Genomic DNA, 12,313 nt, shown 5'->3' with positions numbered 1-12,313 from the left:
ATAGCTATAGCCTGCAGAGCTCTTGTAACATTTACACATAACTTTACAGCTGAATTCTGATTGGCTGTTGGGGCTTCTTTGCTGATGTTACCCATCTGTACATCTATAATGTGATCATGAGTGACATCAGCAACTTTATGACCAGTTCTCATTCATGTAACATGCATCTGCATAGCAGTGATTGTGGACTGGGAAAAGAGTAAGAAAAGGTTATCAGCAACTTTCTGGAGCTGCTTAGCAGCTTTCTCAGGGTACGTCTACACTACCCACCGGATCGGCGAGTAGCGATCCATCTATCAGGGATCAATTTATCGCGTGTAGTGTAGACGTGATAAATCGATCCCCGATCACTCTCCCGTCGACTGCTGAACTCCAGCTCGGCAAGAGGCGGAAACAAAGTCAACGGGGGAGCCGCGGTGCGCCGCGAGGACATAAAGTAAGTAATTTTAATTTGATCTAAGATACTTCAAATTCAGTTATGCTGTTCTCGTAGCTGAAGTTGCGTATCTTAGATTGATCCTCCCACAGTGTAGACTGGGTCTTAGACTCTCTTTACTATTCCCAATGATGTTATTAGGCATTTGCCTATTTTCTTTTACCCTTTCTCTTGTGGCTAAAGCCAGAAATTTAATTTTTGTTGACTCTTTTTACACAAATTATTTCATATCTTGACAAACTGTTGCCCTTCTATTCTATCCTTCTCCAATCAGGTTAGAATAACTAGTCCTTTGAGGTCATGTTGTAATATGGATCGCTTGCATCACTGGATGTTGTATAGAATCATAGAATATTAGGGTTGGAAGAGACCTCAGGAGGTCATCTTGTCCAGTTCCCTGCTCAAAGCGGGACCAACACCAACGAATGCCTCTAGCGTAACTGTTTTGATGGATGCTTGACGTATTAAATGTGAATCCTAATTAGTGGTAGATTATTTTTTTTTCATTTCCCAATTTGAGTTTGAGTAAGGCTTCCTTCCCATCCACTTATTAATTATTTTGAACCTTTAGACCTCTGCATAATATTCTCTTAACCAGAAAGTACAGATAAATAGTTCAGTTTTTCTTCTCTAAAAATATATGGCTGTACTGATTTGTAAGAGTCATGTAGGGAGAAGAAAAATCTGGTCCGTGTACAGTGTTTTTGATATTCACTGGGCTTTGCCTTCATGTGTTTCCAGGAAAATAGTTTTTAGCTGCCAAATGTAAAAGTACAGTTTCTGCTTCTACATAATTACAGTGTAGTCCTGAAAAGATCATGTTAGTTTGCCCATGTTACCACCTCATCAACCATTAACTTAATTAAAATAAGGCTGTTTTAAATCGTACAAATAGAAAGCAATCTCATTACTGCATGCAGCAAAAATATTATAAAATGACACAAGTGTTGGTCTCCACTGAGAAGAGGTACTTGGAACCTGTCACTGTGACAGCAAAGTGGAGTGTACATTTTAACTGCCCAGTGCAGTTCCAGCATGCTGCTGCTGCTCTCGGGATTGCTTACTATTGAACTATCCAGTAAGGTATGATATCCAGTAAGCAGGAGCGGCTCTAGGCACCAGCAAAACAAGCTGGTGCCTAGGGCGGCAACATCTAGGGGGCGTCCCCTGCGGCCGCGGGGGGCAGCGGGCTGGGCCGGCGGTCCTGCCGCAGTCATGCCTGCGGGAGGTCCACCGGAGCCCCGGGACGACTGGACCTGCCGCAGGCATGACTGCGGAGGGGGCGCTCGTCCCGCGGCTTGGCTGGACCTCCCGCAGGCATGACTGCGGCAGCTCAAGCGGAGCCGCCGGACCCGCGAACCGTCCGCAGCCGCAGGAGGTCCAGCCGAGCCACGCGGGACCAGCGGTCCCTCTGCAGTCATGCCCGCGGGAGGTCCGCTGCTCCCGCGGCTCCGGGGCGCCTCCCGCGCATGACTGCTTGGGGCGGCCAAAAAGCTAGAGCCGCCCCTGCCAGTAAGGTACAGTGGTAGCCTGTGTTTTGGAACATAATCAAGTGATAACTGAAGAAGCAGTTCTAAGAAGAACTACATGGTATGGAAAAATCAGGAAGACTTAAGCCCTACAAGAATAAGAAATAACCTTCAATGTAAGTTAGTTATGTGGTTATTTTTTAAACGTTACAGTTTCCTTTAATCACGGGTTAAACACAGATGGGACTAGTGGATGCAGCATACTGATTTAGTTAACATGAATTTGATACATCACAAGTATGCCACCATGAATTCTGTTACAGTAATTAAATTCTGCATTAGGAAAGAGCATGTAAGACAAATGTAATGTAAAGTTTAGTCTTTTACACTGCTCTGAAAAATTGCGGTAGTCCACCTGGCAAAAAAATTTTAATTATCCCAAAAGTATTTCTTATGCTAGTGGGCAATAAGATATTTTCCAAACCTGCTCATATCACAGTCTTAATTGGTTTGTTCTATCTTCTTTATTCAATCTCTCTCTCTCTCTCTCTCTTTTTTTTTTTTTTTAAATCTTAAAATATACCAGTGGCTTGAGAGATTAAAAGAGCGATACAGCGCCTTTCAGTTTTAGGTCATCTGTATCAACTCAGGACAGATACCTCACTAATGGCTGGCTGTTCAGTGTCCTCTATGATCTATTTGTGGTTACGGCCTAGCTTCTAGTGGATGTGACCACATTAAAAACACACTTACCTTGTGAAGCAATAGCCTCAGCAGAGGGGATATGGAGAGTGAATTATCTTTTCACCTCTAAAGATGATCCTTCAAGATTAATGTTCAGGGCACATTGGCAGGACAGAAAGGGGGGGCACACACCGCTGCTCCCCATGCTCTATGTGTTCTGTGAACAGGGCTGTCAATCTGTCACCCTTCATGAGTAGTAAATTAATTAAAACCTACGAGAGGGTATTTTTTAAAGTAACTATAGAAATTTGAGGATCTAATACTCATTGCTTCTCTAAGTTAATATTTATATTACTTTTGGTTTAGAGATTTTATAATTGTAGCCATTTCAGATTTCTTTGTTCTAAAGTATAACAAACTGTCAGCTAGAATGCATCTTAAATTCTATAAAACAGAGTAAGCAGAGTGAGGTTGGGCATCAGAAGCTTAATTTGGAACTTCAGATTCTTTCAGTTTTACTTCTGTGTCTCACATCTCTGTAGGGAATGTAACTGCGAGGGACACCCAGGCTGCTGTTCTTTTATCCTTTCCACCCATTCTTTCAAACTCATATGTCCTGCTGTCTTCCTTTCCTGTGGTCAGTGTATAAACCTTGCTGTGACTGCAGCTTCTAACAGTGGCCAATTTGTTGCACAGAATTTGACATACAATTTGCACAGAGGTTGCATCAGGACCAGAGGTGGATTAAAGGTTTGTGGGGCCTGGGGCCCTGGGCCAGAGCAAGTGGGGGCCCCTCCCAACCCCTTCTGCCTGCAGTGCTCCCCACTCCCCTCGCGCTTCTGCTGGGGAAATGGGGTCGGGGTGCAGGGGCTTGCCCAGCACTCCAGCCGAGGAACCTGGTCAGGGCACAGGGGCTTCCCCTGCCTACCTGGCACTCCTGCCGGGGAGCGGGTTTGGGGCATGAGGGCTTCCCCTGCCTGCCTAGTGCTCCTGTGGGGGAGCGGAGTCAGGGCACGGGCGCTTGCTCTGCCCGCCCAGCACTCCTGTTGAGGTGCTGGGGGCACCCGAATTGGCTGGGGCCCCTGGGCATGGGCCTCAAGTGGCTAATCCACCACTGATCAGGACTCTTTAGAATTATGCAAATTATTCATAACCAGATGAGGGGAAAACTGAGGCCAAAGAATAAAATGTTAACTATTGTTAGTATGGGAGTTTTATGCAGTTACCTAGAGTGCCAAAGGACAATACCTGAGGCACAGCAACATACACAGTTTAAAATATTGCTGTTGCAGTTAAAATAATTTAAAACAAAGCCTTAATACAAATAATTGAAACTTTCTTAAAGTGATATATATGGTGTTCAAATTATTGTTGTGCAACCACAGGGGAAAAAAAATAGAAGTAAACCTCCGCTCTAACTACATGAATTCTACCTTTAAATGTAGTAGAATCCAAAAAGAGTAAATAAGGTATATAAAGAGGGCAGTTTGGCAGTGTGGACTACGTGACTCTGGCCAAGTCTGCTCTCCAAATTACTCTGTAATTCAAGGAAGCTTAGTGCAGGCCCACCAGGTGAAATGTAAGAGCCGAGCCAAGTGAATTTAATTCCCATAAAGGGTCAATACTCAGTTCACCGTGCTACACTTTCATACCATGAAATCACTTTGGTTCTGTTCTAATTCTCCTTTATTTGTATAAGTCAGATGAAATAGACCCTTGTCTTCACTCAGAGCTGGCTCTCCACACCCCTTCGTGGAATGTTACTTGGTTTGCTGATGTGAATCAGAACACTTGATTTTTCCATCACCCACTCCCCTAGAGGGCCATGTTAGGCGATAGTTTACTTGGGAGCATTGCCATTCCCAGTAACAAATTCAGGTCAGTAAGTTCTGTACAAATCCTTAGGAATGATAGACACATATCTAAAAATTGGTTAAGTGCATCCTCTAGGGAAAGGCAAGGGATTTGTTGCCTTAAGCACAAAGTGATAAAAAAAAATCAGCATTTTGCCAGCAGATATCATTCAAGAATCTCACTTCTCCTATTCCAAGTATAGTATAGGGGGAAAACTGGGATAACTATATGGCATCTGTTGGCAATTGTTGACTTTTTGAACTGTGACCAAAATACATTTCCAGTGATGTTCAGTGCACTAGCTGCATGGCAACATTTTGTCTCTTGTATAGACTTGCCAATGGAATGCTACCACCCAGGGCTTAAATTTAACCAGCGCCATCTGGAGCATAGCTCTGGTGAATATTTTCAAACCCGCGGAAGCTCTGACGCGTCCTGCAGGGCTGAAGCCCTGGGGCTCTGGGAAATACTCTGTGAGAATTTAAGACCTGTTAACCCCTCACAGAATGTAGCTGCAAATGGCAATGCAATAGTTAAAGGAGGCATATTTGTGGACCCGAGAAGGTCGATATTTTCTTTACACAGAGGTTTAGAAGGGTAGAGAAAATCCTACCCCACTAAGAACCTAGAAGGAAGCAGTGTGTGCAGTTACTTCATTCATTTACACTTGTTAGGATGTTATGTGTTACCCATCTCTTTGCATTTGGAGTTTGGAACTTGTAACATTGCCAAGCCAGGACTTCTTCTTAAATCTAATTTCAAAATTAATATGTGTGTTTAAAATCCCAGTCCTTCTGTTTTGTAAAGGGAAGGTGTATTAAATCATGGTATAACAGGGCAGGTGAAAAGATTACGGGAAGTAACAGCTTTAACCAGGATAACTGAAGTGTTGGTTGGCCACTTTAAAAAAAAAATTCTTGGCATGTATTTTCTGACACACAACGTGGTCTATGTACTCTGACTCTAGCCAGACCTTGTTTACATATCAAGTTCAATGTGAGGAGAAAGCACAACCAGCAAGCTTGAGATTTTTTTTTTAGAATTAGTTGTGTGGTTGTCCTCAACCAGGAATTTTGCAGACTTCAAAGCGGTGAACCAAAGTTCTGCAAATAGTATCATAATATATTTAGCAAATGATAATGCTACACACACTCAAAAGAGGAGAAAATTATGTTCTCTGCCTGGGATGTTGTTATGAGTGGGATTTGAAAAAGAATTTCTAACATCACCCAACTCTGCTCCTATTGAAGTGGATGGTAAAGCTTCCATTGACTTCAGTGGGACTAGAGTTATGCCGACACTGAGTTCTTTTTCAGAATCCCACCCATCATTATTAGAATCAACTACTAAAATAAAATTATGGAGAAAAATAGTTATTTGTCACCAATGAGCAGATCGGGGTTTACACATGCCCCTTGTTAACAGATTTTACTGACCTTTGGATCCAGTGAAGGAGAGCCAGAGCTGTGGATTTAAAAAAAAACTAAGACTGGGAAATATAAATTAAGATTTACAGAGTAATAGGTTGGGAAGGAAGAATTATCTAGGTTCTACTTCTGTTTCCTAGAAGTTAGGAGGGACCTAAACATTTGCCTCCTCCTTTTCCACTCCCTACCTTCTCCAGTCATTTTTTTAATGTAAATTAATAGGTAAAATTTGGGGTTTTTCAGAAAAAAACCACATCTCTGACTCTGCTCAAAATCCTGAAGTTGATTGTCTGCATAGTGATGAGAAAAGTGGACAGGAATAATTCAAGTTTGCAAGTAGGGAAGATGGGGAAATACATTCCAAAGGGCTGCCTAAAATCCTATTTCAGGAAGTATTTTCATACAAAAAAATGAGTAAGGGAAGACGCTATGGACAGTAGTCGATCCCTTGTTCCACCCTTTTCTGCCCTGGGACTCTCCCTACCCTACCACTCCATTCCGTAACTAAATCCCACGGAGTCCTCGCCCCATGGATTACAGAGGCAGCTTTCTTTGACCATCATGACAGATCTGTTAGAATGAGTGGCCTCCACTTGAGGAAGTGAAGGAGGTGGTCTTGTCCTGTCTTTTATCTGTCTTGCTTTTACAGAGAGAGACTAAAGATCACAGAATTGAGAGTTTCTGCTACTGAACAGCTACTGGGATAAGTTAAAACAGAAGTGTATCTCGGGTTCTGTGAAGTAAGTCCTTCCCAACAAGGGAAACTAGCAAGACTCTGTTCATGAAACAAACCGCAAATTGAATGATAGACTTTTTATTCATTTTCTTGAGGGGCATTATTATTTGGTAAGTAAATTCTAGAGAAAACCGAATGACAAGTCAGTGAAAATCTGGACTGCAAACATAGCAGAGTGGGTGTGTCTGTTAGTGAAAGTTAAATCACCAGCTGTATGTCTATTAATTACAGAAATTTAAAAGTCATGAGCAACATTTTTTTTTGGTCACAGGGCAAACAACTTGGTGTGTTTTGAATTTAAATTATTTTAAAAATGAGGTTTTTTAAATAAAATGTGTAAGCCACTTGGAAAAAACAAAACAAAAACAAGTCAGTGCTCAGACTGAAGGTACAGTAGCAGACAGGACACCAGTCAATACTCATGCCGAAGACACAGACTTTAAGACAACTTTTTACTGATAGCAGGAAGGATTTATGATCAAGATTGCTTTCCTGATCTCACACGACTCTTATTTGCAACTGCCATGTTCCTGCACAAGTATACAGCTACATGTAGGTGAGCTATAACAAAGATAAAAACTACTCTGAAGGCACCCTTTGGTACAGTAGGAAAGAAAAGAATGGTCACTTCTGTTTTTCTGGCATTTTCCGGCAGCAGAACTGAAGATCCAGCCAGGTACTAAATGCTTTGACAGGCAGTGTTCAGTACCTTCAATGCACATTGAGGATAATAGTATAAGAGGGGTAGCCGTGTTAGTCTGGATCTGTAAAAGCAGCAAAGAGTCTTGTGGCACCTTATAGACTAACAGACGTTTGGGAGCATGAGCTTTCGTGGGTGAATACCCACTTCGTCGGATGAATGTAGTGGAAATTTACTGTGAATGGCTTGCCAACTACAAAACCAGTTTCTCCTCTCTTGGTTTTCACACCTCAGCTACTAGAAGAGGGCCTCATCCTCCCTGATTGAACTAACCTCGTTATCTCTAGCCTGCTTCTTGCTTGCTTATATATACCTGCCCCTGGAAATTTCTACTACATGCATGCGACGAAGTGGGTATTCACCCACGAAAGCTCATGCTCCCGAATGTCTGTTAGTCTATAAGGTGCCACAAGACTCTTTGCTGCTTTCATTGAGGATAATAGGATTTGACTTGAGGGTATTGATCAGGACTGGGTCCTAAATGGTCATGTTGATACAAGAAAGCTAGTCTTTTAGTTTATCAGTTAATTTTTAGCAAAAATCTCCACTGAGGAGAAAATACCAGTGGGTAATATGTAGGATCAATTATAAAACTTGATTTATTGGATTCTGATGATCCATTGTGGTTTTTAAATATCATGCTCATTTTAGTCTTATTCTTCAAAACTATTTGTATGTTGCGTATGCAGCTAGGGCACAAAACATTTTGGTATAGATGATTTTAAAAGTACTGGATCTTTGTGCAGCTGCATTGACTGAACTTGCTGTTTTATATAAAACACACACATGTAGTAACAGTAGCACGCTCAGATATATTAATGGTGTTCAGTGCAGTGTACTCATTTCATTTTTTCAGAAATCATACTTTATAGAAACCAGTTATTCTCTATTCCTAGTTATCTGATGTGAAATTTGTCAACAATTTGGAGAGCATTAATAGATTAGTTTCTGCATGCTAGAGATGACTCAAGAAAGTTGTTTTGATTGTTAGTATTGAATGCTTGTTTCAATTTAACAGATACTTTAAAAAAAGAGGGCTTTCATATACCTTTTCTATAGTGGTTTTAATATATATTATCTATAATCACAAACTTCATACACAGGAGAGAGGAAAATACATACTTATAATCCCCTCAAAGTCTGTGTGAAGTGAGTTCAAAAATATATGACCTGTTCAAAAGAAATATTTTTATAGTGCAGCTATAATTAAGCGTGTTCAGAAGAATCTTTGTAAAACCAATTTATATTTCAGGTGTTTAAATTAGTCTGTTTTAATAAAGAGGTATATTATTTTCTAGCAGTTATGTTATAGGGTTATTTTCTTATCTCACTTCCATCACTGTAACTCAGATCACTTCAGTGAAGTTACCCTGGGTTTACAAATGTGGAACAGAGATCTAAATTTGGTCCATATATACTGGATTAATATTCAGCATTACTAGCTTTTACCATCGTTGAATTTTAAGTAAGGAAACAAATGTAACAGTAGAATATGATTGGACACCTACAGTTTTGTCTGAATATTACAGCCAGCTGATTTATTAATGTAACTCCTAGTTACTTTTTATTGCTATGTCCAGTTTGATTGCTTTTTGTGAGAGCCATTTCCCAGGTCAAGAGCACTGATGAGCACTGAGCAAGTCTTTATATATGAATATATATGCTTCAAGAGTATTCTAAATGGTAATGGCAAAATTCAAAATCACTGCTGCTCGCATGCTCTCTACCTCTTCTTATTTAGTTGTACTATAAAATGGGAGTTTCCCTCTTCCTCTCAGCCAAGAGAGTAGCATCTTCTCTCTCTCTCTCTAGACATTACTGTCAGAACCTGTCCCATTTCCGTCTGCAGTGACATAATAGCCATTTAGAACTAAACAGTTATCACTGACAGTGAACAACAGTAAAACAACAAGAGAGATTATCTGTACTGTAATGAACATACATAGGGTATAACTGCTTATAATATTTCTTAAAAAATATTTAACTTACCTTGACTTTTTACGTTAAATGGTAAGAAATGTGGCCCCTTCATGCTGGCTTGTTTTTGGTATCGTTCAGAAAAAAAACCATCACCGCCATGGACAATGTTCAGAGAAAGCAGCAGCAGAAAGGATATTTGTACCTGCATATTCCCCAATCTGTTCTGCATTAGAGAGGAAAAATACTTATGCAAATGATTGTTCCCTTTTTAAAAAATAAGTTGATCAGTTCAGGATTTGCAGCAATGAACAAATAAGTTGTATTTAAAATACTTAACATTACAGATTCAGTACTGCTTTATACAAAACTGCTCCCAAATCTATGAATTTCTAGTGATTTCTTAAAGTATACCTATTTTAGTCAGAGAAAGTGGTTAAATGTTTTAAATACATTTTTAAAGTATAGATATATAAAATCTGTAATCTTACCAGATCAGATTCTGTCCCATACTCTTCCAATCAACAGTTTTTAAATTGTTTATTAAATATAATCAGCATATTGAAATATGTAACAATTTAAATTCTTTTCAGAAAAAAGTGTCAGTTTGCTATTAGGTTCTATAATGCTAGGTTTGGGAGCAGCATATCTTGACTCCTCTAGAATCAGGGAAAAGTCTCTCTCATATGCATTGCAACATGGCAGCATCACCTCCTTCTAATTAACACTGTATCTATAAAGGGTAAAATCCTGACCCCATTGACATCAGTAGTGGAACCCCCATTGACTTTATAGGGGCCAAGATTTCACCCTTAGCCTTTGGAAATAATTTCCCTTGCGGCAGCAGGGACATTGGCACTTGCTCTTAAAGAGCCCCAGTAAACTTCTGTCCTGTATAAGGAAGGATTAGATTGTTATTGATAAATGTTGATTTTGCCATACATACACAAACTGATGAAAACATATTTCCACTGATAATAATTGAAATTTGTAGATTGGCAAGATAAGAAAAATGCTGCTTGAAAACTTATCAGAGTTTGATTTAAGGATATTAACTTTGTATATTTAGACGTGATATTGACAGTTTTTATTTTAATGGTTATAAAGCTTTAATTTTTTGAATCTCAACATCTGTCATTAAATTATTGTCTGACTCTACTATTGTCTTACACACCCCCCCAATTTCCTGCAACTGTGAACATTTAAATCAATAACAATTGGAAAAAAAATTGCTTCAAACTCCTAATTTTGCCCAACTGAAAATTTAATTAAATAAAAATATGAAAAAATGAACAGAGATATTATCTATCTATCAAAATTTGGGAAAAATAATTAAAATTGAATTCTGTCAGACCTATGGTTAATTTAAATTGGAAGCCAAATGAAATGGAATGAAACCATAGCATACCAGAATAGTGTAGAGTTCCAAATATGTAGTAGCCTTTCAGTAGCCTACTGAGGTGCTCTTCCGCCACAGGTGCGCAGAACAGAAGCTGTTATTTCAAGTATCCTTCTGAGATATTTATACTTTTTGTTCCCTTGTTAAGTCAAGTTGCACTGTGTTTAAGCTCCTCCCTAAAAGTCATAAGCACTAATAGGGGGAGGGATCTTGGGCAGGCATGATGGAACAGGTTGGAGTTTTTCTTACTACATGGTATTTCATGTGTCTTTGGTGAAACTATACTCATTGTGATGAACATTTTCTTAAATTATTTTATATCCCTTTTGTTTTCAGGATTGAGAGAGGTAACATTGGGAAAAGCTTAAACTTGTAAGTGGGGTAGATACATGTTACTTTTTAAAAATAGATTTCTGCATACATTTGTAAGGAAATGTAGTTTCATAGATTGTGAACTTCTTACTATCTTGGAGCAGCTACTTTCAGGGCTTACAATATGTCCCTTTTGTGTTAATTAGGGATTTGTACAGTTCTGGAGCCATCTGAATCACTTGTGCTTGTGCATAAAAATGAAATTGAAGAAGTAAATTAGTGAGAAAGTATATATCATTGTTCTCTGCCCAGGTGACTTTCAGTCCTGGAAAAAATAGGGCTTTATGACAAATATCCTGAAACATAACTTATCATGCTGAAAAATACTGATGGACTGTCAAGTCTGATATCGGGTTTGCAACTGTGCCGATACTCTTCTGAACAATATACTATTGTTGTGAATAAAGGTCATGATTGATGTAGTAAGTCATCTGATGTTGTATTATGTGGTATTCTTTCTCCATTCTTCTTCCCAGCCACCCTCAAATAATTTTCTGTTCCATGTTCATAAGGAAACTCTACTCTGGAATATGTCCTTCAGCATTATTCTTTATTAAGCTTGTGTGTATAACTAGGTTGGTGATTTTTAGAGGAGGCTTACATAGTTGAGTTGTCACTTCCTTGGTGAGCACCCCCTATTTTCAGTTGCTTATAATTTTCAGAAAAACTAAATTCTGGACTGAAATTGACCATTAAGTTTTTTATGCTGCTTAGTTTAGAAGTTAGTGTCATTGTACATTTCAGTGAGAATCCACTCAGCCATTACTCAGCATTGAGTTACACACTCAAAGCACAAGCATAAGGAATTTATTTTTCAGATGTTAAAACTGAGCAAAACCTAAAAACCCTTTTTTGTTCAGGTAATTCCCAAAATAGTTTTGTTTTAAAATTTCAACTGTAATAAGTAGGAAGCCCACCATGGAAAATGTTGCCAATCTGACAATATTGGGTTAAGAAATAAAGTCAGGAACATCTGGCTATAGTCCTGTATGCATAAAACTTCTTACATTCCCTGCTATTTTCTAGACCAATGTATAATGCTCCCCCCAAATAGGTACACTCCTTCTACAAAAGTAATATACACCCACATTTAGCTGACAGTCTTGTTTCCTCTCATCCCACTTTACTGCCAGAAGGATGAATAATCTCTGTGTGAACACGTGTGAATAAGGACAATTGTTGGGTGAGGAGACATGCACACACATCTGTTGACTTTGGATTTATGCCAGACTCCACCCTGGAATGCTGCTTCATGGGGTTGTTTGGCTTAGGGTTTGGTTTGGTTTTTTGTGCTGGTGGGAAGCTGAGGTGGGCTTGTG

At 39.4% G+C, this 12,313-nt stretch overlaps 2 protein-coding genes across 3 annotated transcripts in view; one reads left to right on the top strand and one right to left on the bottom strand.

Annotated features, from left to right (window-relative positions):
• Positions 1 to 12,313, top strand: part of LOC120400755 (dermatan-sulfate epimerase) — a 267,676-nt gene that overhangs the window by 32,483 nt on the left and 222,880 nt on the right. The gene's annotated exons all lie outside the window — the stretch shown is intronic.
• Positions 1 to 12,313, bottom strand: part of COL10A1 (collagen type X alpha 1 chain) — a 62,757-nt gene that overhangs the window by 6,126 nt on the left and 44,318 nt on the right. For both annotated transcript variants that reach the window (XM_039529706.1, XM_039529704.1), the window contains one exon: positions 9,296 to 9,449. In XM_039529706.1, coding sequence (XP_039385640.1) covers positions 9,296 to 9,434 — 139 coding nt within the window. In that variant the 5' untranslated portion in view covers positions 9,435 to 9,449. The remainder of the gene's footprint in view (positions 1 to 9,295; positions 9,450 to 12,313) is intronic.

The sequence above is a fragment of the Mauremys reevesii genome, linkage group 3, assembly GCF_016161935.1.
Source record: "Mauremys reevesii isolate NIE-2019 linkage group 3, ASM1616193v1, whole genome shotgun sequence".
NCBI lineage: Eukaryota > Metazoa > Chordata > Testudines > Geoemydidae > Mauremys > Mauremys reevesii.
Note: the sequence above shows the minus strand (reverse complement) of the source record. Positions and strands in the feature narration are given on the sequence as shown.